The sequence below is a fragment of the Marmota marmota genome, unplaced genomic scaffold (assembly GCF_001458135.2).
Source record: "Marmota marmota marmota unplaced genomic scaffold, marMar, whole genome shotgun sequence".
Lineage (NCBI taxonomy): Eukaryota > Metazoa > Chordata > Mammalia > Rodentia > Sciuridae > Marmota > Marmota marmota.
In genome coordinates, this window is record NW_026000026.1 from 21118300 (window position 1) to 21141718 (window position 23419).

At 43.6% G+C, this 23419-nt stretch overlaps 1 protein-coding gene across 2 annotated transcripts in view; it reads right to left on the minus strand.

The window, feature by feature from the left end:
* Positions 1 to 268: 268 nt before the first annotated feature.
* Positions 269 to 23419, minus strand: part of Rpn2 (ribophorin II) — a 60256-nt gene continuing 37105 nt past the window's right edge. Inside the window, exons 10-18 of one of the 2 annotated variants that reach the window (XM_048810968.1) lie at positions 16685 to 16776; positions 14575 to 14689; positions 11816 to 12010; positions 10575 to 10661; positions 8617 to 8712; positions 7097 to 7172; positions 4743 to 4872; positions 3239 to 3286; positions 269 to 599 (exon numbers count right to left, since the gene is read on the minus strand). In XM_048810968.1, coding sequence (XP_048666925.1) covers positions 587 to 599; positions 3239 to 3286; positions 4743 to 4872; positions 7097 to 7172; positions 8617 to 8712; positions 10575 to 10661; positions 11816 to 12010; positions 14575 to 14689; positions 16685 to 16776 — 852 coding nt within the window. In that variant the 3' untranslated portion in view covers positions 269 to 586. The remainder of the gene's footprint in view (positions 600 to 3238; positions 3287 to 4742; positions 4873 to 7096; positions 7173 to 8616; positions 8713 to 10574; positions 10662 to 11815; positions 12011 to 14574; positions 14690 to 16684; positions 16777 to 23419) is intronic. The other variant, XM_015480906.2, reaches the window with a different exon arrangement.

Below are 23419 nucleotides of genomic sequence, written 5' to 3' on the forward strand. Positions count from 1 at the left end.
CTGACGCCCTCACGGGGGACTGACGCCAAACTTTCAAGGCAAGAGCCTCGAGCAGGTCCTAGTTGTGGACCAAGAGGAGTCTTCAGAACAGTAGGGCTCCCTATAGGCTCACTGCTGGAGAAGCAGACGGAAGGCAGCTGCTCCCACAACTTCCGTCCTTTTGGGAAAGTGGAAGAAGCACCCTGCCCATAGCCAAGAACCAAGTCTCAACCAAGTCCTTATGTCACACATTCCAAAAGTACTAGAGAGTACTCAGTCAGGCCTTTGCTCCTGTTATCATCCTTTTTATTCCAAAACAAATTAATCACAGATTTCAACTTTCCAATGCAGTCCCTGGGTGGGTAACTAAGGGCACTCAGAGCGCCTTGCTAGGGCATCATGTCAGAAACAGGTGGTCTGGACTCAAGGCGTCTGCTCCATGGGGGGAACTGAAAAACAACAAGCAACAGTACAACCACATCGCAATTGTTTTCTTTTTAAATAAAATTATTTTTTCTTAAATTCCTTTTTTCACATTGTGAATTGTTCTTGACTCCTTCTCTTGACATTCACTTCAGTTTTCAAAATTTCCATCCTTTTTCTGGAACTAATGTGCTGTTCTGAAAGAAAAATGAAAAGAAAACACAAAATTACTGAAGTTTCTGACTCACTGTTACAGCTCCTAACTGGTAACAACAGAGACCAAGGCACTCTCCCACCACAAGGTCCCATTTATAAGGGAATAATCATTGGTTTTATTCAGTTATGCCCCATCTCATCTCACAAAAGAAATATGAGGCAGCTAATTCATAACTGAAGCTGATGACAACTTAGAAACAATGAAACAAACTTTAGAACTAAGAACGTTTATGTGAAAATACAAGAGATGAGGTAATTCCAGGCACACCTCTCACAGTACAAGGCCAAAAAGTGCAAGTTCCAACTAGCAGAACAGAGCGGAGGGTTTAAAGAATGTTTATTGTCAATCTCCCAGATTCCACATCTGCCAACCAACATGTGGCCCTTCTGCAGCTTGGAGGACAGTATCCTGCACCACATTCCTGCCACGTGGCCGTGTTCTTACCTAGAGTCAGACCCAGCATCTAAACACAGAGTAATTTTCAAAAGTGAGAGTTACTCAGAAACATTTTAAGATGGGATAAAAACCTCTCTATGTCTTTATTCCCTCTTTCCCTTTGGTTTTCCCTGGACTCAACAATGGGGAAACACAGAAGCAAAAAGGATCATCTAGACAGATCTGTTACCTGGTGCTGAGAGCAGTAAGAAACCAATTGGTTGAGGCAGGCTCCAGTGAAGGGGGTGGGGCGCTGACACACCCACCATCCTTAGCGGCGACTAGACCCTATGGTGAGGACTACATACAGTGATGTCACAGTCTTGCAGAATGGAGGGTCCAGGTCAATTACCAAAACAGTTCCCAGGGGCACGCATAGGCATGAAGCTGATCTTGGGGGCAAGACTGTGTGCTCCTAACTCTTTAACAATGTTCAGAGGTCCCAGGTACATTAAAATGTGTGTGCTTAAAAAAGTTTCTGCAGAAGGGACAGCATGAGTGAGAAATAAGAACAGAAGAAGGGTAGTGGCCCACTAGCCTCAATCTTGACTAAGAAGCAATGCCCTCTGTTATGGTCGCTCATATCAGTGTCTGTCTTCAGATCAACTACAAGTCTTCAGGTACCAGGGGCTAAACCTAAACACTAGGTCCCAACCTCAGAAAGTTCCAAATATTCAAATGATCAAATGACTTTCTTCTCCCTCAAGCTATATGATATGGGAATAGCAGGTAGAAGTGGACAATCTGAAAATCAAGGGAGAAATATCAATTCAGGGTAAAGAATTAAAGAACTCAGCATAGAGCAGGAAGGACTAGTTCTGAAAGCAAACTGCAGACAGAACAAGTATAATTTAGGACACAACCAAATAAGTAAGGCCAGGGGATACTGGTAGGGAGAGGGGGCTGCCTACAAAAGGGGCCAACAGAAACTTCTGAAAGTGTGGGAAAGTCTCTATCTTGATTGAGATGGTAGCTGTATAACCATATATGCTTTTTAAGAGTCATAGAATTATACCCACACACACAAATGAATTTTACTCTACGTAAATTACACCTCAGTTAAACCTGGGGAAAAAAAGCCAAAATAAATGCAGTTTTTTTTCTACATTGAGGACTAGGTGACCCAGCCGGTGTTCACACATCAGTGAAAGGGCTCTAAATCCTATGCTTTTGTTGATCTCTCCTATTTTCAGAGGATTAAAAATCAGATGGCTTAGTTGCTTTTGCATAGAAAGCCATTTCCAAGGCAAGGGATAAGAGGGGACATGACTCAGAAATCCAAATACCTCCCTACCCTTTCTTGGTCTAGAGCAGGGATCAGCCAACTATGTCATGCAGACCAAATCCATTCACCTTTGGTAAATAGTTTTATTGAGATACAACCACATCCACTTGTTTACATGGTCTATGGCTGTTTTCACACAACAGTGCCAGAGCTAAGGGTTCTGGCCCCTCACGGAAACCTCTTGTCCACCTCTATCTAGATCTATGAAGTTGCAGGCACTCTCTGTCCTTCCTTCCCTACACCTTGCCTCCCCGCCATACTCATCCCAGGACCAACCCCTGGAGAGCATTAGCACTGTCAGTCACATAGGGAGCGGCCCTGAACCCACCCTGCACGCTAAGAACTGGGACTCTGCTGCTGGCTTTCATCTGTGCCCCCAATCCTGCATAATTCAGTCTCACCAAACCACACTGTTTGGCCCAACTAGAGATTAGGGTTATGGAAAGGCCTAGAAACAGTGACAAGGTGTGCCAGGATTTGCCATGGGACCACCATTTAATAAATTTAAGAGTCTTGAATGGGGTCCCTTTTAAAATGTCCAAGGTTGGACTTGTTTTATCTTCAATCCTGCTCTGCTATGATCACAGAGAGGCTGTTACATATAAATCAATACCCTTTGGGACACAAGGAAGGATAGCATCTCTTGCAGTCAGAGCCAGGCCAAAGTTGCTCCACTGCAGAGTTACCCCACCAGCTGGGCTTCCTCAGGCAGCTTCTGCCCTGGTCCAGCCACAACCTCTTCTGGCAGATTATAAAATGGCCTCGGAATTGGCTTTGGCATAGGGAGGGGAAGGGAGGAATGAATGGGCCAAAAACTCAATCAAATAACTGACATGCATGAAGAAGGCAAGATGGGAAAGGGACTCTAGTCCTGGGATGCGTCCACCCTTCATCTTTACCGTAGTGTCCTATATTTTGCCAATCTACTGCTCTGCTCTGCAGCGATCCTGCCAAAGGAAAGAGGGTTTGAGAATCAAGAAAGGACAGTGAGAGCAGAAATAAGCTGAAGTAGGAAATGGCAAACACCCAACCAGAGCTTCTATTAAGGCCACTGATTCTTCAGGACTTACAAGATGCATGTGTGTGTGTGTGTGTGTGTGTCTGTGTGTCTGTGTGTGAGGAGTTACTGATCCTTTTGGGATTCTGTTAAAAACCATGGTCTCGCCCCCCAGAAAATGCACACAACTTTAGGATTTCAGATTAGGAACTGGTAAGCAGCATCTAAGTCAAGTGGTTTCTCCCCTGCTCTCCCCTGTTCTGTCTTGTGAGCAAATTCCAGAAAAGAAAAGTTAGCAGAGCACAGCTGGCTCCCTGGGGACCTAGACTGGTTGCTGCAAGGGAACAGGCTCTGCTCTGGGAAAACTTCGGAGTCCCGGGCTCTTTCTAGCTGCACTGCATAGCCATCACGTAAAGGATGTGAAGGGGTCAAAAAAGGAACAAGCCACCACTGCTGGTGCCAAATAGAGCTCTGGGGGACCTGGATTACTCTGGGGAAGCCAAAGAGCATGCCTGCACCACTCTCCAGAGGGAGGCCCTCAGTGGAAACTGGGAAGAGAGGAGACCTTTGCTTCTCTCACCCACTAATGGTCTCCTTGAGAAAACCTCTCCCAGCTCTGACCAACCTAATTGACAGCAGTGTTGGAGGGCATGATATTGAGTTCCATTCTGCTAGCAGAAGTCTCGGAGAGGAGAAAGCAGGGCATGTCTGAAAATGATTTCTTCCAAAGGTGAAAGCAATTTTGACCTTTTCCTATTGGCCTTTGCGTGACTGAAATCACCCAGATTCTAATAAAGCCAAATCAATGAGAAACACCTATGTGACATTTAAATTTGCCTCCAATTCTGCTCTGAAAGTTGAGCTGCCAGCAAGCTGCCATCACGTCAAGGTCTGACTCTTGGCCTGTCTGGTTCTTGGGTAGTGTGTGGGCTCCTGAGTGGATGCTCCCTGCTGGGAGCCCCCTGCAAAACCTGTGCAGCTTCTGTGGGAAGAACATAGACCTCACACACAGGATAGACTTCAGGTGTCACTCTTATGGGTGTGAGGGAGGGGAAGGGCAGAATCCTGTTACCAGAGAGGAGGATTTTTACATAGCCAGACAGAAACAACCGTCTATCACATATTGTAGCCCATTTTAATCTACATATAGCAATTACTTTCCTCTCTCATTCCAATGAGTAGTGATATAAATAATTGTGTTTTTAATAGATCTATGGCTGATCATTAAAGGCCCTTTACTGACTTAAAACATTCTACGGCTTCTGTATTGAGCTGGATTAAACAGTCAGAATTGCCCTTAAGGAAATGAATCTTGTTGCCACATATCCTTGGTCTCGATTTGGACTGGCAGAGCTAACCAATATGTCTAATCCTACCCCGGGGCCCCAGCCCAGCCCTGGCCTTACCTCTTGACTGCCTGCTGGGCCAACATCCGATTGCCAGCCAGAAACGTCACGCTGCCCAGGATGGCCAGGTACTTCAGGGTCTGGAACATGTTGAGCTGAGTCCAGTAGACATACATGAGCCCCAGCATAGCTGCAGAGGAGTCAAAAGGCCCAGTTAACCAAAGCTGATGGTGGTCTGGGTGGAAGGGACTTGGAAGCAGTGGACTGCTAGGTCAGGAAATGGACTGTATTTCCAGACTAATTTGTTTCATCCCTTTTATTTAATGCCAGAAAGTAGATAACTTCCTCAGCCTGGGCTACCAAGAAATTCAGAACCAAAAGTCAGACTTCGACTATTTTATTTCAATCCATAGTCCTGCTCACATCTATTTCTGTTCTTTAACACGGGTTTTGTTTCCCTTAAAACTTTACCATTGCCTGGCATGGTGATGCACACCTATAATCCCAGCAACTTGGGATACACAGGCAGGAGGACTGCAAGTTCAAAGTCAGCCTCAGCAACTTAGTGAAGCCCTTGGCAACTTAGCAAGACCCTATCTCAAAATAAAAAATAAAAAGGGCTGGGGATGTGGCTCATGGTAAAGCGCCTTTGGTTCAATCCCCAGTACAAAAAAAAAAAAAAAAAAAAACTTAGTTTTTAAAATTCTTTTCTTTTAGCTGGGTCTGGTGCTGCACACCTATAGTCCCAGATACTTGGGAGGCTGAGGGAAAACGATCACAAGTTCAGTCTTGGCAATTCAGAGAGACCTTGGCTGAGAGAAAAAAATGAAAAGGGCTGGGGATGTAGCTCAATGGCAAAGTACCCCTGGCTTCGATCTCCGGTACTATGCAGTACAGCAGATCAAATCCAGGGCCTTGCTCATGCTAGGCAAGCACTCTACCATTGTTTTGTTTTCTTTTTAAATTTTATTTTGAGGCAGGGTCTCACTAAGTTGCCCAGGCTGACCTTGAACTTATGATCCTCCCACCTCAGCCTCCCAAGTAGCTGGGATTACAGGCATGAGCCACTGCCTTTATTTTTTGAATTCTTAATGGAAGTGTGCAGGATATAAACAAATGAGCTATTTCCTTCTTATTATATACATGTTAAGGAAGCTGAGCGTGGTAGAATGTGCCAGAAATCCCAGCACTTGGAAGGCTGAGGTAGGAGGATCCCCTGAGCCAGGAATTCAAGAGCAGCCTGGAGAACACAGGCTAAGAACCCCATCTCTAAAAACAAAAACAAAAGAACATTAAGGATGATTTGCTACTGTGACTAGGAAGGGACAAAAAGCACTCAGAGCCTTGGGTTCTGGTCCAGGCTCCGCCCTCACCAGGCTCTTAATTTCTGTTTCCAAATTCTCTCACCTGTCAAATGGGATCATAATTCCTGCCCCAATCACTTCCACCAGGGTTGCAATGAAAATCAAACAAGGAAATATGCACAAAAAGCATACTAGTAAGAAAAATCATGTCTCTCAACAAATTTATATGCAGGTTTTGTTCTCAGACTGACCCAGGAGGGCTATCATTCAAATGCAGTAGCTAAGCTGGAGAGAAAGGTCATTCTGTCAATTTTGCCCAGAAGCATGACAGATAACTACAGCAAGGATTCTTGGCCATTTCTGAGGTCATGCCACTGTGAGAATCTGATCAAAGTTATGGACTCTCTTTCCCAGAAAAATATAGACACACATTTGCCTGAATTTCAAGGGATTCGTTCATGGACCCCTCCAGAAGCCATATATTATGAATGTAGAGATGATGACTCCCAAAAGAGGCAAAGGAATTAAAAAATATTGAAGTCTCAGTGAGATGCAAGGGAACACTGATCTAATAGTGTCAAAGACTCAGAAATACTTAACTGATTTGTGAATTTACTGTCTCATTATGTTCAGGCTATTTAGGTCCCAAGTTCTCAAGAGAACAATACAGGACAGCATGTCTGACTACAGAAGGGACTGTTTTCTATTACTGTCCAGACAGAGCCGCCAGCAAATGTAAAGATCGATGCGGTGGGGAAAGATAACCTTTGGAAACTGCATTAATGCTCTTCATCCAGGAAGATGGTTTGGTGTAAAGATACGATAAGTGAGTAATCTCTGGAAATGAACAGGGCTATTAAATGAGGGTAAATGGCCTGCCAACAGCCTCCTAGTACAATGAATCCCAATATAATGACAGCTGTTCTAAGCTGATGGGCCAAACAGGTTTATCATCATATTAACTGTCTTAAAAGGCCAGGAGGAAGAGGGAAATGTTATGCTATTAAGTCATTATAGTTAATAGGTTGTGGGTCTACTTAACAGGGCTTTTGCGTGGGCAGGCAAAATGTCAGAGGAGGTTAAATGGAATTAGCAGCCTGGGGCACTTACCAGCATGTCCCAGGTGAAAGATAATTGTGCTAGGAGCAAAAGTGAAGTTGGAGATATTGGCACCAATCCGGATCCACTGAAGGATGTGGAGAAATAAATTAAAAAGATATTAGAACTTGAAAGAAAGGCTACACATGCCATGCCAATGCTCATCCAATGAATAGTCCTCAGGGCTTAAAAGTTCATGCAAACTGGAAAAGGGGAATATTTCTAAGTGACAACGACCGTGTTATAAACCCTCAGGAAAAAATGTTCCCTTTTTTGGTAGAAAGGCATCGCAGCACCTGCTCGCAACTGTGCTTGAGTAACTCAACCCTGTACATCATTTTTAAAGCCAGTAAACCATTCTGTTTTAAAACAGGTAGAACCATAAAGCTGGCAAGTCAGAAGATGCAGTTATAATAAAGTAACTGACGCTTCCACCAAGTTCTGTAAGAACTGGAGGGATGAACCCGTTGACAGCTGGCAGCCGCAGGCACGGGTTCTATGCCTTCTGAAATCCTGATGCTCAGATACAAGAACAGTAGCTCACACCTCAGGTCTGGTTTCTGGAAGCTTGTGACATGCTTCTAGATTTAGATAAACCAAAAATTCTTTTGTTAAAATCAACAAATTAATCAGGAACACAGGCAACTTTCCAAAAAGTAAGATCTAATGAGTTTTTTTCCTCAAAATTCTCTGAACCCTGAGGATATATATCTACATTTATGATTTAAAAAGAGAAACCAATTAATTAGTTAAAAAATATACAGGGGCTGGGGACATAGCTCAGTTGGTAGACTGCTTGCCTCACATGCACAAGGACTGGGTTCAATCCCCAGCACCCCCCCCCAAAAAAAAGAAAGAAAGAAAAATATATATGCAAACAATACAATAGAGTATAAAATGTAAAAGTTTCCTTCTTTTGTATTCTCCAAAATGTCCTCTCCTCAGATGACCAAAGTTAATACATATTTTTTAAAAAAATTCCACAAAGCATCACATAAACATGCTATCCTATCCTCTGTCTTCCACACTCAGTAATCCATTTGGCCGTCTTGTCCTATGAGTGTAAATCTACCCCTCTGTTCCCGAGAGTGTGCTACTCTGTCAGATGGGCTTACTAATTAACACTTGCTTTCATGAGAACCGTAGGCTGTTTCCAGTTTTATGCTCTAAACAGAGCTGGAATGTGCGGCCTCTGTTCTCTATTCTTCACAGCTATCAGCACTAGGCCTTGCTTTTTCCACACTTGATCGCATCTGAACCCTACTATGCAGCACCACAGTCCATACACTTCACTTTCAGTGGCTATTAGGAAATTTCTCATGCCCCCTTATTAATGGATCAATTTATTTGGCCACTCCCCCATAGTGGGGAATTTGGTTATTCTAAAATTTTTTGACCATCAGTTCAGGTCACAGCTGCTGGACCCCTCTGGAGCTGTGCTGAGGCCAGAGCACAAAGCCTCCTTTGGAATGGCTACATCTGCCGAGTCTGGCGCCAGACACTCGCTGCCCATGCTAATTATGGCGACTCACCAGAGCAAAGAGCAGGAGCAAGGGCGAGAGGATGAGGGCGGTGAATGTATTGGACACCACGGTGGGGGGCCTCTTCTCAGGCTCTCGGAACAGGTGCTGCCAAGAGAAGACACACGGAAAGCCTTCAGAATGTGCCCTTCCCTGCAGTCTGCCATGTGCACCAGGAACCAAAGCATCACTGACCATTATTAAGAGGAAATGCCTCCCAGGGGCTAAAGCCTCCCGACAACAAGTAGCCACTTGGCTTTTTGCCTCTTCTCTATGCTGGTTTCTGATTCTAGAAGTGTACCTCCCAAGACACCGTGGGCTCACCGCTTGGCCAACCCCTTCTCTACCTTAAAAACTACAATCTACAAACTGGAGAGTGCAACCCATGAAGTGGCATTTGGCTGTGTCAAAAAGGGTACCCAGGTAGATGGGCACATGTGGATGGCTTGGTGTCACCCAGGTCAGGATTCTGGGTTCCTAGGTGGCATCTGGGTCCCTAAGTCATATACTACTGCCCTGCTTCAGGGAGCTGTTGACAACTTCACCCCTTTTAATATTTAACACAGCCTCACTTCAGGAGGTCCCAACCCCACCTCGACAGCCTCTCCACTAGTCCAAGTTCTGGGGATAGTCTCAATAAACTTTCTCCTTTATTTGTTCTACCTGATTTCCAAAAAAATCAGAAGGCTGGGCAAGCACTCCTCTGATATTTGTTTTGCCTGCTGAGAGAATCAACATGAATAATCTTCGGAAAGTTCACCTAAACTACTTGACCTGGTGGAAGTGGTGACGGACAAGAGTCCAGAGACTTTAACTTAGGCCCATATTCCTGTGTTCAGCTGTGAGACCAGGGGCAAGTCACTTTACCACTCTTTGCCTCAGTTTCCAGCTGGAAAATAGGGGTGACTTGGAACTGTCATGAGGATCAAATGGAGCAGGGTGTGACTATGCTCCACGAGCGGTAATGCACGTATATAAACTGAGCTATTTTCTCTCTTTTGAAGATTTTCATCCAGTGAATAGATGGTGGCTCTCTTTTCCACTTACCTGTGCTCAGCCAACCCTGGGCCAGGTGAGAGCCCCAGGGGAGACTCCCGCTCCTCCACTTTCATCTCAGCTCCTCTGTTTTGCCTCTGCCATTAAGGGGTTTCTAACACTCCTTGCTGCCGCCTCCTCCACCTTTGATACCACACTGTACCTTCTGTTAGCTGGGCTTTACGTTCTTAAAACTGTGTTCTTTCAAGTTTTAGAAAGAATCCTGCTGTTCTACCCTTGTCCCTTTTCAATAGTGAAATGAGGGCAAGTTGTCGCCTTTTAACACTTCACATTAATTCATACGTAGTTTTCCATGTTGGAACATTTCTCCTGACTATAAAATATAGTCCACTGGAGGATCCACCTGTTTCCTTAACTGGTACCTAAATTGTTTATAGCATTTATTGGGTTTACTTTGCAAAGAGCTTTCAGAAACATTTCCAAGCTTCTTTTCTTATCCATTGTCCATTTGGACTCTCACAGCGGTCCTGTGGGCTGGGCTTGCTCAAGTTGGTACTGTAAGGAAGGGAAGCCCTGGAATAGAGGGTCTTGCCTGGAAAGCCCTGCTCCCAGGAGCTTTCCCACCGGTTGGCCCTGATTTACACAGGAGCAGAGAGGACAATGCTAAACCCATCTGTGCCTGTAACTGCCCAGTGATATCTGGAGGGCTGAGCCCCCTGAACATCTGGAAACAGACTCAGGTTCTGACTTCATCTCCAACTTTCTGGGAGCTCCATACTATTCTCTGAACCTCTTTAGCTTGAGGATGAGACTGGTATTTGCCCTGACTAATGCACAGGCGGTAAGGCTCAAACTATCAAATACCATATGAACAGGTTAAAAGAGAGCCCAGAGCCAGAGTACAGGCGCTTGCTGCCCTTCCTCATTGCACTCATTTCTCCTCCATGTTAGTGGATAAGGCCTTTGGGATGTACCTGAATTTCCTGTTTCGGGGTGAAAAGGTTCTGAGATAGGACAGTCGAGGGAGCTTCTTCTTCAGGGAACTTGATGACCACATCAGCCTAAAAAATAAAGGCAGTCTGTAGAGGCACAGAGTGGAGAAGCAGGGGGGAACTCCCTAGCAGGACCCTGATGAGGACCAGAACTGAATGAAAAAAGCTCAAGAGACCCAATCACACCTATTAGTCAACAAAATGAGGCAGTAAAAATTTCAAGGACAAAACAAGTATTTGTTAAAAATGCTTTTTAGAGCAAGAGTTCCAATTTTCAACCAGTATGGTAGAGAAAACCCAATAGAGCTGCTTAATGCAAAAATCCCAGCTGGTACACTGGCTGTTACAGTTGCCATTAGAAACTGCTTGGTGTCCCTAGGAAGTGTGATTTTGTAAAACACACACTGCAGAAATGAAAATACGCTCTCTTACAAAATGTATCCCAAAGTCCAAGAGACGGAGCCTTGAACATAACAAGAAAATAGAGCTGTCCCTTTGTCCTGCACATGGACCAGTCAACAGCTGAGGCTCCAATCTGGCTTCCACCACCTTTCCACCCTCTTCCCCGACTGTTCTCTTTAGGGTTCAGGGCTCCAAAAGCAGAACTGCTCCCAAGCTTCCTCATCACCCACAGCCCCCAGACTATTCTAACAAGCCTTTCTTCCTCCCTCATTCAAAAACCAGTGTGTCAAGAAATTTTCTGTCATCCCACCAACCCAAAGTGAGGCGTGTGGGGACGAGGAGGATTGTGTAAATCCACAGCCTACACCAATGCTGTAGCATTCTCCAGTCCTACAAATCCTTGGCCTGCACCTTCCTGAACTGTTACCAGAATTCAAATCTTCTCCCTCTCATAAGGCTACACCATATCTCAAAGACCAGGGCCTTATCTTTTATGTCTGTATCCCTCAGGCTGCCTTGCAGAAACCTCCTTCCAGTATTGATAATCATAGAAATCTTCAAATCACTAAAACTCCTGAGGGTAAATTTAGTTTCATTCATTCACCAAGACTACATTAAACACCTACTATGCACCAAGCCATGTGCATGACCCAAGAACTATTTATAGAGCCAGGACAGAGTGCCTCCCCTCATGATGCTCGTTATGCCCATGTGAGGCACAGTGGGGCTAGGGCCAAGAGTCCTGTGTCCCTGAAGGGAGCGGTCTGTGTCTGGCCACAGCATGGCTGCTCAGGTGGGTTAGTGTGCATTCAGGCACATACCACATTCCAGAGGATTGGGTTCTTCAAAGTGGCATCTCCAATGATTAAGTAGAGAGTGTAGGTGCCTGAGGCGGAGTCAAACTCGATCTTCCTCTCAGAGGTGTCTAGTTCGAACCTGTACACATTCTTGCTGTCTGGCTCAGCGACAAACACCACTTCCTGGCCAGTCTTCTGATTGTGGAGTCGGACAAATGTCTAGCGGGAACAAAGAACACCGCTCACCTGATGGTCTCAGAACTCTCTGGGGGGCCCAATGTCATACTGGCCAGGCAGCAGAGTTAGCTCTTTTGTGATACTGAGAGCTCTGGGATCTGCCAGACTTGCGAGACCTGCTCTGGAGAGTAAAAGAACTGGTCATCCCAATCTAGTTACTAGCTCCAGGACAACTCTTTCTGGTCTGAGGAAAGAAATTGAACTCAGAAGTCCAGCCAATACGTGAGGCCTGAAGGCTGAATGCCCAGTTTGCGAATGATTTAAGCCCTTTGCTATTGCAGCAATTTCTTCTTCCTGCAGCCTTTTGGCCACTTTGCTGCCCAATTAACTCCTTCACCAGAGGGTGAAAAGAAGGGAAATGAGGTGGAACTGTAAGAGGCCCATTTTCAATTTCCTGGTGCCTCCAGCTAAAGATTTAGTGGAGGAGGCTTGGGTGTCCATGGCAAGGCAGAGTTCTAATCAAGCACAGCAACCCGGTGTCATAGAGCCCTGGCTCTGAAGACAGAGCTGGCTCCACTGCTTATTAGCTGGCAGGTTACTTAACTTCCTTGCACCTTGATTTCTTCCTCTTTGAGGCAGAAAGATTATCTTCTGCATATGGTATCTCTGTGTGAAAATATGCAATAACGAATGCAAAGCATTTAGTACAGGGCCCAGTATACACCAGCTGGTCACCAAACAACAGCCAACCGTGTTCTCGGCATAATGAAACTGAGTCTAATCACTTTATTCTCCCAATGGCATAAGAAACTAGGGGTTTTGCACTTTAGAATAGCTGCAAAATTTAAAGTCCACCCAAAACCTTTCTTTCAAGAGTTTCAACATAAAGAATTCAACAAGGCAGATAGGATGGTTCCAGTTTACAGATCAGAAGCCTTAGCATTAAATGAGTTGCCCACAGTCACACAGCTAGTGTTACATCTAAAGAAAAGATATGACTCATTTGTTACTCTACACCTGGGCAACAAAGAATAAACATCAAATTATTTAGGGAAAGGAGCCTAGTGAAGCATCCTGACTGCAGTGATTAGTCTTGGCCAGGAACGAGTCCGGATGCCGATCTTCCTTCCTCTTATCACAGTTAAGTACAAGTGGCTTCTAAGCTCATGTAAAATACTACCTCTACCTGGGAGGTCTCTGAGCCATGGCTTCCCAAAGAGAACTGGGAGGAAACAAGCATTCTGTTAAAGTTATGTTTCCTAACTAACTCTCCCTGCCCTAACCCTAACCCTACCACTAAATTTTATAATTTCTTCTTTTCTTATTCTCTTCCAGTGAGCTGTTTGGTTGGCACATGTCAATCTGGGAGAGAACTAGAAAAGGCTAAGAAGTTGAAGTGCTTAAAGGTCACTTAGCTATGGACCCTGGTTCTAGGGACAGGTGCTCTGGCTGCAGTTATGAGAAACAGAAAGCAAGAAGTTTGCAATTAAATCTATTCATTCCAGCTCTGAAGTCACCTCTTAGCATGGACACAAATCTGCCATTTTTGTTAAAGCATTGGTGTAGAGCACCCAAGCCAAACTGAATTTTGTATTCATTTTTGTATTCATCTGAATTTTCCTTTGTAACCATATGCATGGTGGGGCCAGGAATCCTTTTCAATCCAGGGGAATACGTAGGGGGAAGTGCCTGAGGACAAGGGGCCTTATTAAGTTCCTGGGGAAGGGCATGTGGTTTGAAAATCTTTCAAATAATAATTTTTCATTTTATATATTAAAAAAACCAAAACCTACTGCTTTTATTTTATTTTATTTTGGTACTGGAGACTGAACCCAGGGGTGCTTTACCACTAAGTTACATCCCCAGTACTGTTTATTTTTTATTTTGAGACAGGGTCTTGCTGAGTTGCTGAGGCTGGCCTGAAATTTGTGATCCTTTGCTCAGCCTTCTGAGTCACTGGGATTTCAGGCATGTGCCACTGAGCCTGGCCTACTGCTTTTATAAAAACCAGGCAGAAGTTAAAATGGGCCATTCTTCAGAGTCTCATAACAGAAGATCTGCTTTGGCCAGAACAACAACAACAAATGCTTTGGGTTCTATACCTAGGTTTTCTTTTTTTGTAAAATTATTTCTAAATATTCCTTAAAAAAAAAAATCGAGCATTTAAAAGCCTCAATTAAATGTTAATCTGCCTTCTTAATACCAGCTAATCCTTTTTTTAAAAAAAGTATATAAACTGGATGCAGTGGTGCATACCAGTCATCTCAGCTACTTGGGAGGCTGAGGCAGGAAGACCACATTTAAGACCAGCCAGGAAACTAACTTATTGAGATTCTGAGTCTCAAAATAAAAAATAAAAAAGGCTGGGAGTGTAGCTCAATAGAATGCTCCTGGGTTCAATCCCTAGTGCTGAAAAAAAAAAAAAAAAAGTTTGAGGTGAAAGGTTACAATTCTGTTGTGGGAGAACTTCGTTGACTATCAGGGATCAGAGTCCAGAGGGAAAAACAGGCACATGGCATTTCTCTTATCCAAGTCATATATTACACCAGTACTCAAGTGTGCACTCGTGTTTCAGGCTGTGAAAGTGGTTGGGGCTTCTGTCTGACCTGGTGAGGAGTGAGTTCAGCACCAGTGTTCACATCTACCAGCTGGAAGAATAAGGCAAAGTTCTGGTGGCTGTCTGCGATGAATGTACCCTTGGCCTTGGCTGGATAGGTCACCCTGAAAGACACATTACACAGCGGGTCTTCAGATAGGCTCTGCATATCTGAGAACAGGCAAAGAATGCACTCCTCCCTTCACTGCCTACTCCTCCCTCTCCCGCTGTCCCCCTTCTGTGATGGACAGATAGATGTAGCTGGGGCAGAGTGGGCTGGTAAAGTCAGGACTGGGAACTTTTTTTAGTTTCTGTTTTTTTTTTTTTTTTTGCCCTGCTGGAGACCAAACCCAGGGCCTTGCACATACCAGGCAAATGCTCTACCACTAGGCTATACCCCAGCCCCCAAGCCAGGACTGAGAAAAGCACAGAGAAAACTTTTATCAGGGTATAGAAAAAATGCTCTGTGAAGATGTCTGGAGGCTTTTACTTCAAGGAATGAGCTCTAAATTCAACCAAGTCTGGAGCTGGTGAAGCTCACGTGTACCTCTGTAGGAACACAGGTGGACTACGAGCTGGCTGTCGAAACTGCAGGAGAAATCATCCCAGGATCGATGTCAGAAGTGTATGTGAGCAAGGTTGAGAGACAAAGGGGAAGAAGGAGGCAAAGGAGAGCCGGGAACTTGGAGTTATTACTTTTTTTTTTTTTTTAAATATTTTTTGTTGTAGTTGGACACAATATCTTTGTTTTTATTTATTTGTTTTTATGTGGTGCTGAGGATCGAAACCAGGGCCTCGCACGTACCAGGCGAGTACTCTACTGCTGAGCCATAACCCCAGCCCCACTATTTTTTTTTTTTTTGCTATATTTTTTTCCTGGATACTGTTTCAATTTATTTTTCTGCCCTGAAATTGGGTTTTAAAAAGTCCCTTTCTCAAAAGGCAGGCTTAATGAGAAAAACTGTCCTTTTCAGATTTATCTCCTGGGATTTTAGTGTAAGATGGCCAGCAGATAAATAGGCTTAACAGTTATAAAGCTCATACACAGCTTTATTTTGTTCTCTGGACTTATATTTACTCAAGAAGACAAATTCTCATTTACATAGAGAATTAAACTTTGCAAAGCACTCTCAGACATTATTCAGTGGGTTCTCAAGTATTACTCTTCTCTCCTCCATCACTACAAAGACAACCAAGCCAGAGACAGGAAGACCAGCCTACAGGTTCCCAGGCTCTGGCTAACACCCCATCTTCAAAATGGCCTTCAGGCTGAATGTGGGCAGCACATGCCTATAATCCCAGCAACTAGGGAGGCTAAGGCAGGAGGACTACAAGTTTGAGGCCAGTCTGGGCGACTTAGATAGACCCTGCCCCCAAAGAAAAAGAAACAGGCTTCCAGGGTTGACCTACTCTCTTCTGGCCTATACAGTCACCCCAGCTAAGTAAAGCTGGGATCTGAACTATTCCCAGAGATTTTGATGACTACCTCCTAAGGGTTTGGGGAAGGGTTGCCAATAGGCTTCATACAACATTCTGATCCACTCTGATCAATTGTTAATAACCCGAGGCTATGTTTGACTTCAGTAGAAAAAAATGCTATGATGCAGTAATACCTGCCACAGAGGGAAAAGGAAATGGTAGCCTTAGTGCTAGCTGGGTACTGACATCTCAGTTCTAAGGACCTATGAAGCTCCCAACTGATTTCAAACCCACCACAAGCTAGAAAGAATTGCCATAAAGCAAATTTATTCCTGTGTAAAGATAAGATAATTATAAAAAAGAAGGTAAATGAATACTCTGCTTCCTTCCCTGAGGAAGCTGTAATGACACAGTCAGCCAACTCACACTTACATCCTGAGGTAATGCCCTTCGTCTCCTCGTGTGGACTTGCAATAAATAATTTGCTTATGAAATGAACACCGCTATAGACAACCCCCAAATCTGCTTAGATGCTAACCAGAATCTCTGGACCAGTACTGCTAGAATAGAGCCTCTTGAATTTGGGGTGAAGGCGGATCACTGCTGACACAGAAACGCCACCAGAAGGGTACAGTCCCAGGCACGTTCTTCTTAGCTCTGGAGCCTGGGGTTCCCCTGTGCCCACATGGTATCCCACCTACCGGGTGGTTTTGGGTGCAATGCTCTGATCCTTATCCACAGTGGAAAGATCGACATTTGTGATGCCAACTTCAGTGGAGATCTTGACTCTGAGCTGGAACAAAATATAGAAGACAATAGTCAACCGGTAGGTATACAAAAAATTAACTGTATATCCTAAGTTTTCTACTCTTAAAAAGGTAAAAGTACATATATATATATATATGGCAGAGAGCTTTTTCTTTCCTTTTTTTGCAAGGGGTGGAGGGACAGTTTGCTAGGGATCTAGATAGCAGCTTCAAGGATCATAGTAAAACTGGCCCAGCAAAGAAGTCTGTCCCACCTCTCCTATCTTGAAGCCTAAAAAAGCAACTCCTTATCTCTTCTTTCCTTCTCTGGCTTTGGTTGGATGGTACATATTAAAAAAGAAAAAGAAAAAAGGAGATCTTTTAATGTATACTTTAAAATAAAAAGGCAAAAATCTCTAAGCAGTAACCTTTAAGTAATTCAAATCAATAAGTACTCAATTCTATTAACAGCTAAGATTTATTGAGTGTTTACTATGTGAAGGAATTGGCTTTGTAAAGACAATCTCATTTAATCTTCATGAGAATTCTGTAAAGTAGGGCTAATTCAGATGAGGAAATTAAAGATTAGAGAGTTTAAGCTGCTTGCTCAAGATTAGATTGATACTAAATGACAGCCAGGATTCAAGCTCACTCAAAACCCACCTGCTTAGAAGCCTTGTTATACAGCTTCCCACCAGCACTCATTCTGCACCAAACAGCACTGTAACTTGCCATGGAGACTAGGAAGCTTGGCAGTCATCTGTGCAGTTTACTAAGTGCTTCTCATTCCCCTTCTGCACAAGGGGTAGAATTCTACCCTCTGGAGTCAGGTAGAGACATGTGACTCTCTGGCCAGTGAAATGTGAAAGAAGTGAACTGTGCCGCTGCTGGGCGGAAGCTTTAGAAGTCCATGAGGATTCATTTCCTCTGACATGGACACGACAATGCATAGGTTGAGATATGTTCCTTCAGCCAGGGTATCAGAGGAAGGACAACATGAAGCAGAGCCTCCAACTGACTCACTGAAGACACAGTGTGGGCAAAAAGTAAACCTTTGTTTTAAGCCACTGAGATCTGGAGTTTGTGTTATGCACAAACGAGTCCATCTCATCTCCTAGTTTCTGAATTCTATATCTCCTTTATAAACATTTCCACAAAGAGCTACACAAGAAACTTAAAAATTAGATTAAAATAAATAAAGTATCCAAAAGTCTGTTCATGGAAAATTTTTGAGTTAAAATCCAAGTTTGAACGTGTAAATTACACAAACCCAAGGCACTTTTATGTGCAAACATATCTGTAAGTCTTCCAAATATTTGATAGGCTTGAGAGTAACGCTTAAGGAAATCCTTGCCAAACCCAGAGTCTAAGTCAGGATCAAGGAACAAAGACAATGGTCTGGGCAAATACGTGAAGGACAGCCGCAGCATTTTCCTAAAATGCCTTATCAAGGTATGACAGTCTCAAACCAAGGACAAAGAAGAAAAGTTAAAAAGGGATAAAGATAGCTATCAATTAATTCTTTTGAACAGCCTTCCCTCCTGCTTTCATAATAACTATTTTGTGACAAGAGCCTCAATTATTAGGTTGAATAGGGTGTTCTGTTTTGCTTAAAAAAAAAAAAAGAATGTAAAAGATATATTGCAGAAGCTGTAAAGATATTACCATCTACGTTTGAATACGTAGGCAGCTATCAATTGGATTTTATTTAGCAGCCCTGGCTGTCACTGAGCCTAGGAAATGGTGACATGGCAGAGAAAGGGCCCTCAAATTGAACAGTCCTCCCAGGGAGATAGCTTACAGCCGCTACCTTGTTCTTGGATGTTGAGAGCCACAGCCGAAGGGGCCCCAGCAAACTTCTAGCCACCAGCAAACTTCCAGCTGCCAGCTGATGATTGGCTCACAGCGGCCCCAGCAAACTTCTAGCTGCCAACTGATTGGCTCCTCTGCGGTGATGCTCATTGGGCTGTTTCCCCACCCTTTCAGACCACGGAGCTGCTCATTGGGGGACTTTTTTTGGCTCTGCCCACGCGACCCAGCCAATCAGCCTCAAGAGCAGGAGGAGTGGGGGAGGTGGAGAGGCTTGTGGGAAGCCGGTGGTGGCAGTTGGGCTCTGAGGGTTTTTCCTGAGGAGCTAGGTGGTGTGGTGTGTGTGTTCTAAAAATAAAGTTCGTTTCTTTTGACAAGTGGCTCCTGAATTGTGCCCAGCCAGACTGCGGCATTTGGTGGCCTGTACGGGGAACGAACCCGCGACCTTGTCCAGCTGCCAGCACTTGGAGTTCTCTAAAACAGCACAAAGCTCAGTAAAGAGAAAAGGAAAAGTTAAGCATTTCCATTTGAAGACAGGTGGAAGAGTCAAGCAAAGAATAGCCAAAGAGCTCTAATTAGGCTACCAGCTTTTAGCAAGATAGCCTTCTGTGACCACTTTCATCCTCTCTCCTCCTACCCCATGCAGAGCACCTAAGTACAGGGGGATAGACAGGGAAGAGAACATGCACTTCCTGTCCGTAATTGTAACCAGCTACTGCTTTAATGGAGGGACATACAAAGTGCTATGGAAGCACAAGACAAGGATCCAAGCCTGCCTGGGGGCGATTCCCTGAGTGGAAAGTAGGAAACAGTGGATAGGAGGAAGTCTAGAGAATAGGCAGCCCTCCAATTTTGGGAGAGGTAGGAAATTAACAATGCTCCATGCTATAAAAATGATCTGTCTTCACATTTAATTATCCTACAACCTTCATCAACATTAACCACATAACTCCCTCTTCATCTTGTGACTCATTCTCTTAAGGACTCATTCACTGAATTTGTAAATGTGATCATGAAATCATCATCACATGCCCATAAACAAGACTAGCTAAATAAATAATGATAATGCACTCTAGGAATTACTGTGGAGCAGTTAAAAGAACAAGGCAGATGCCTACAGACAGAGAGGGAGCTGTTACTTCTTGCTTTTGACTACACAGCCAGTCTAGTAGCAGAATTATACTAAGCATTACTGCCTGTCACCAAGTCTAGGTAATAGGGTGAACTATGGCAGGAGGGTTGGTGGGTGGAATATGGTGTAGCCTTCAAGTTAACAGACCCCCAAGGGTAAAGTTGGGAACTTCTACTTTGTGACAAAAGTGAAAAATTCAGCTCTTTATGTAAAAAAAGATGCGCTTATGTTCACTGTGACATGCATCCTCTTGTTAAAAGGTACACAGGAAACTGTTAAGAATGGACTCCTCTAAAGAAGACTGAATTGATAGGATGGCAGCATTATATACCTTTCTGCACCTGAAAAAAATTTAGTCACTTATATATTTCACTCCTGTTTTTAAAATATAGGGATTACCTAGACAATGAGATTGTAGATCACATACTATCTTCCAAATATGCTTTTCTGTATTAAAAAAGTGATATTACAATCGCTTTTCTTTTTGGTAGATGGATATATACAAACAGCTGTTCAAAGAACTGCATTAAGCTCCTCAGTGTATCCTAACTTTTGGGTTTTCATTAGACTCCTATCAACTTTTAGTACTAATGCGGCCACTAAGGCCTGCTAATTGACTGCTGTATGTGTTTTTCTAAAGACATGGCGAGCATTCCTAGACTAGACAGACACATGGCATGAGCAGAGGGTGTATTGCAGTGAACTGGAGTCATTTTGGTTTGTCCTCAGTCCAGTTTTAAAAGGATCCCTAAGTAACAGCTTTCTTTGCTGCAGAGAAAAACTGTAGGGCTGTTTATGAAAAGGAAACAGTCTAAAACAAATCCTTCTGCTCCTAAAATCTCACTACAACAGATCTCTGGAAACACTCAAAAGAAAAATGTTTGTATGCCCCTCTTAAAGCAAATGGAGCAATAAAAGAAGCCATCATAATGTCTTTCTTTTCTTCTCCCTTTTTTTTTTTTTTTGATTGAATCCAAGGGTGCTTTACCACTGAGCTACATCCTCACACCTTTTTATATTTCAGTTTGAGGCAGGGTCTTTGCTAAGTTTTCCAGGCTGGCCTTGAACTTGCAATCCTCTTGGCTCAGTGTCCCCAAACAGCTCAAATTACAGGCATGTGCTAATATTCCTGGTGTGTATTGTAACAGACCTGGCTCATCATAACTTTTACAAAGCCCTGCTTTAAAAAGAGTTCAGTTTAGCCAGGCGAGGTGGTGCATGCCTGTAATCCCAGTGACTTGGGAGGCTGAGGCAGGAGGATCACAAGTTCAAAGCCAACCTCAGCAACTTAGTGAGGCTTTAAGCAATTTAATGAGACCCTGTCTCAAAATAAAAAAATATTAAAGGGCTAGGGACGTAGCTTAGTGATTAAGCGCCCCTGGGTTCAATATTCTCCTCCCCAAATAAGCAGTTCAGTTTACAGCTACTCAGAAGACTGAGGAAGCAGGACAGCAAATTTGAGGTCAGTTTTAGCAATATAGCAAGAGGGCTGTGGGTGCAGCTCAGTGGTGAAGTGCCCCTGGGTTCAATCTCCAGTGCTCACCCCCAGTGTAGGATCCTTTTTAGGATCCCTGTTGGTTAGTTGCTTCTTCCTTCAAACTCAGACTATAGGTCTAGTTTTCCTAAAAGGCAAAAGACTTATTTCTCCACTTTAAATGCTGCTAAGCCTGCTTCACGTGGGACCACGCTCGTTCTTTCTTTGTACCATATGCCATTCATATCTCAAAAAATGTTTTAACGCCAGGAAATGCAATCTTTCTGCTCGGAGCAACAAACCTGTTTAGCTTATTACTGTCAAAAATGATGGTGCATTAGGGGCAATTAATGCTAATGAAAGCTTCCAAACCCACGCTTCCCCGACAGTCCCATGTCAACGAGCACTATGACAGGCTTCCACACCAAACCACCATTAAAGCTCCAGCCAACATTGGCCGTCTCCAGGGAGAGAAAACCGGACCCCTGACTCACTCAGGCTCTAAACATGACTATTACAAAATTACAAAGTCAAGTCACATTTACGGTAGAGGTCAAGAGAGTGTGTGTACATGTGCAAGTGCTCACGCACACGCGCACACACACACACACACACACAAGCTCTAATGTGATAAAGGGGAGAGGGATTTTGTAATGCGTACTCCATCACTGGAAAGGAAAAGGGCAGCAAATGGCCTGGTAAGGGCCTATTACCACTGCATGAACAACAGCCATTAGCCATCTCTGCTATTTTGTACTTAGATAATTTTCCCAACAACCACAGAAACACTTGGACAAACACCAGATTTGATTTTACAAAAAGCCAAGCTGTTACAGTAATCAAGACAGTGTGGTACTGGCATAAGGACAAAAATACAGATTAATGGGATAGAATTTTGAGTCAAGAAATTAACCCTTATGTTTATGGTCAACTGAGTTCTGACAAGAACACAGAGACAATTCACTGTGAGCTGGGTGTGGTTGTGTTCACCCGTATCCCACCTCCATGGGAGGCTGAGGCAGGAAGATTGTATATTCCAGGTTGGCTTGGGCAACTTAGCAAGACCCTCTCTCAAAATTAAAAAAAAAGAAAGGGAATGGTGCTAGAGACACAGCCTGGGTTCAATACTCAGTACCACCAAAAAAAAAAAGGGAAAGAACAGTCTTTAATATATCATGCTGAGATAACATGCAGAAGGAGCCTGGACCCTACTACACACAAAAATTAACTCAAAATAGGTCAGACGCCTAAGTGTAAGAGCTAAAACTAGAAAATCTTATAAGAAAATAGTAGTAAATTGTTATACCACCTTGGATTAGGCAATGGTTTCTTAACTATATCACCTAATACCAAAGCAACAAAAGAAAAAATAAATAATTTTTTTTTTTTTTTGGTCTCAAAATTAAGACCCTGAAGAGCACAGTGGTGCATACCTGTAAGCTCAGAGAATCAGGAGGTAGGAGGATGCTAAAATCTCACTACAACAGATCTCTGGAAACACTCAAAAGAAAAATGTTTGTATGCCACTCTTAAAGCAAACGGAGCAATAAAAGAAGCCATCATAATGTGGCTAGCCTAGGCAACTTAGCAAGACCTTGTCTCAAAAATAAAAAAGGGGAGAGGATATAGTTCAGTGGTACAGTGTTCCTGGGTTTAATTCCCAGTTCTACAAAATAAAAATTAAAAAAAAAAATTAAAACCTTGCTAGGCACATGCCTGTAATCTCAGCTATCGGGGAGACTATGGCAGGATGATCACAAGTTTGAGGCTAGCCTGGGTAACTTAGCATGACCCTGTGTCAAAATAAAAAATAAAAAGGGGTGGGAATGTAGCTCAATGGTATAGCACCCCTGGATTCAATCCCTAGTACCAAAAGGAAAACAAAACAAAACCTTTTGTACAAAAGATAACATTAAGAAAATAAAAAGACAATCTACTGTGAGAAAATATTTGTAAACCACATATCTGATAAGGGACTGGTAGCCAGAATATATGAATAACTCACATAGATCAATGATATAGTAAGATAACAACAGAGCCGGGCGCAGTGGCACACACCTGTAATCCCAGTGGCTCAGGAAGATCTCGAGTTCAAAACCAGCCTCAGCAACAGTGAGGCGCTAAGCAACTCAGTGAGACCATGTCTCTAAATAAAATACAAAATAGGGCTAGGGATGTGGCTCAGTGGCCAAGTGCCCCTGAGTTCAATCAATGGAACCCCCCCCCCAAAAAAAACAAAAGCTCCCCTTAACAAAGGCAAAAAAAAAAAAAAAAA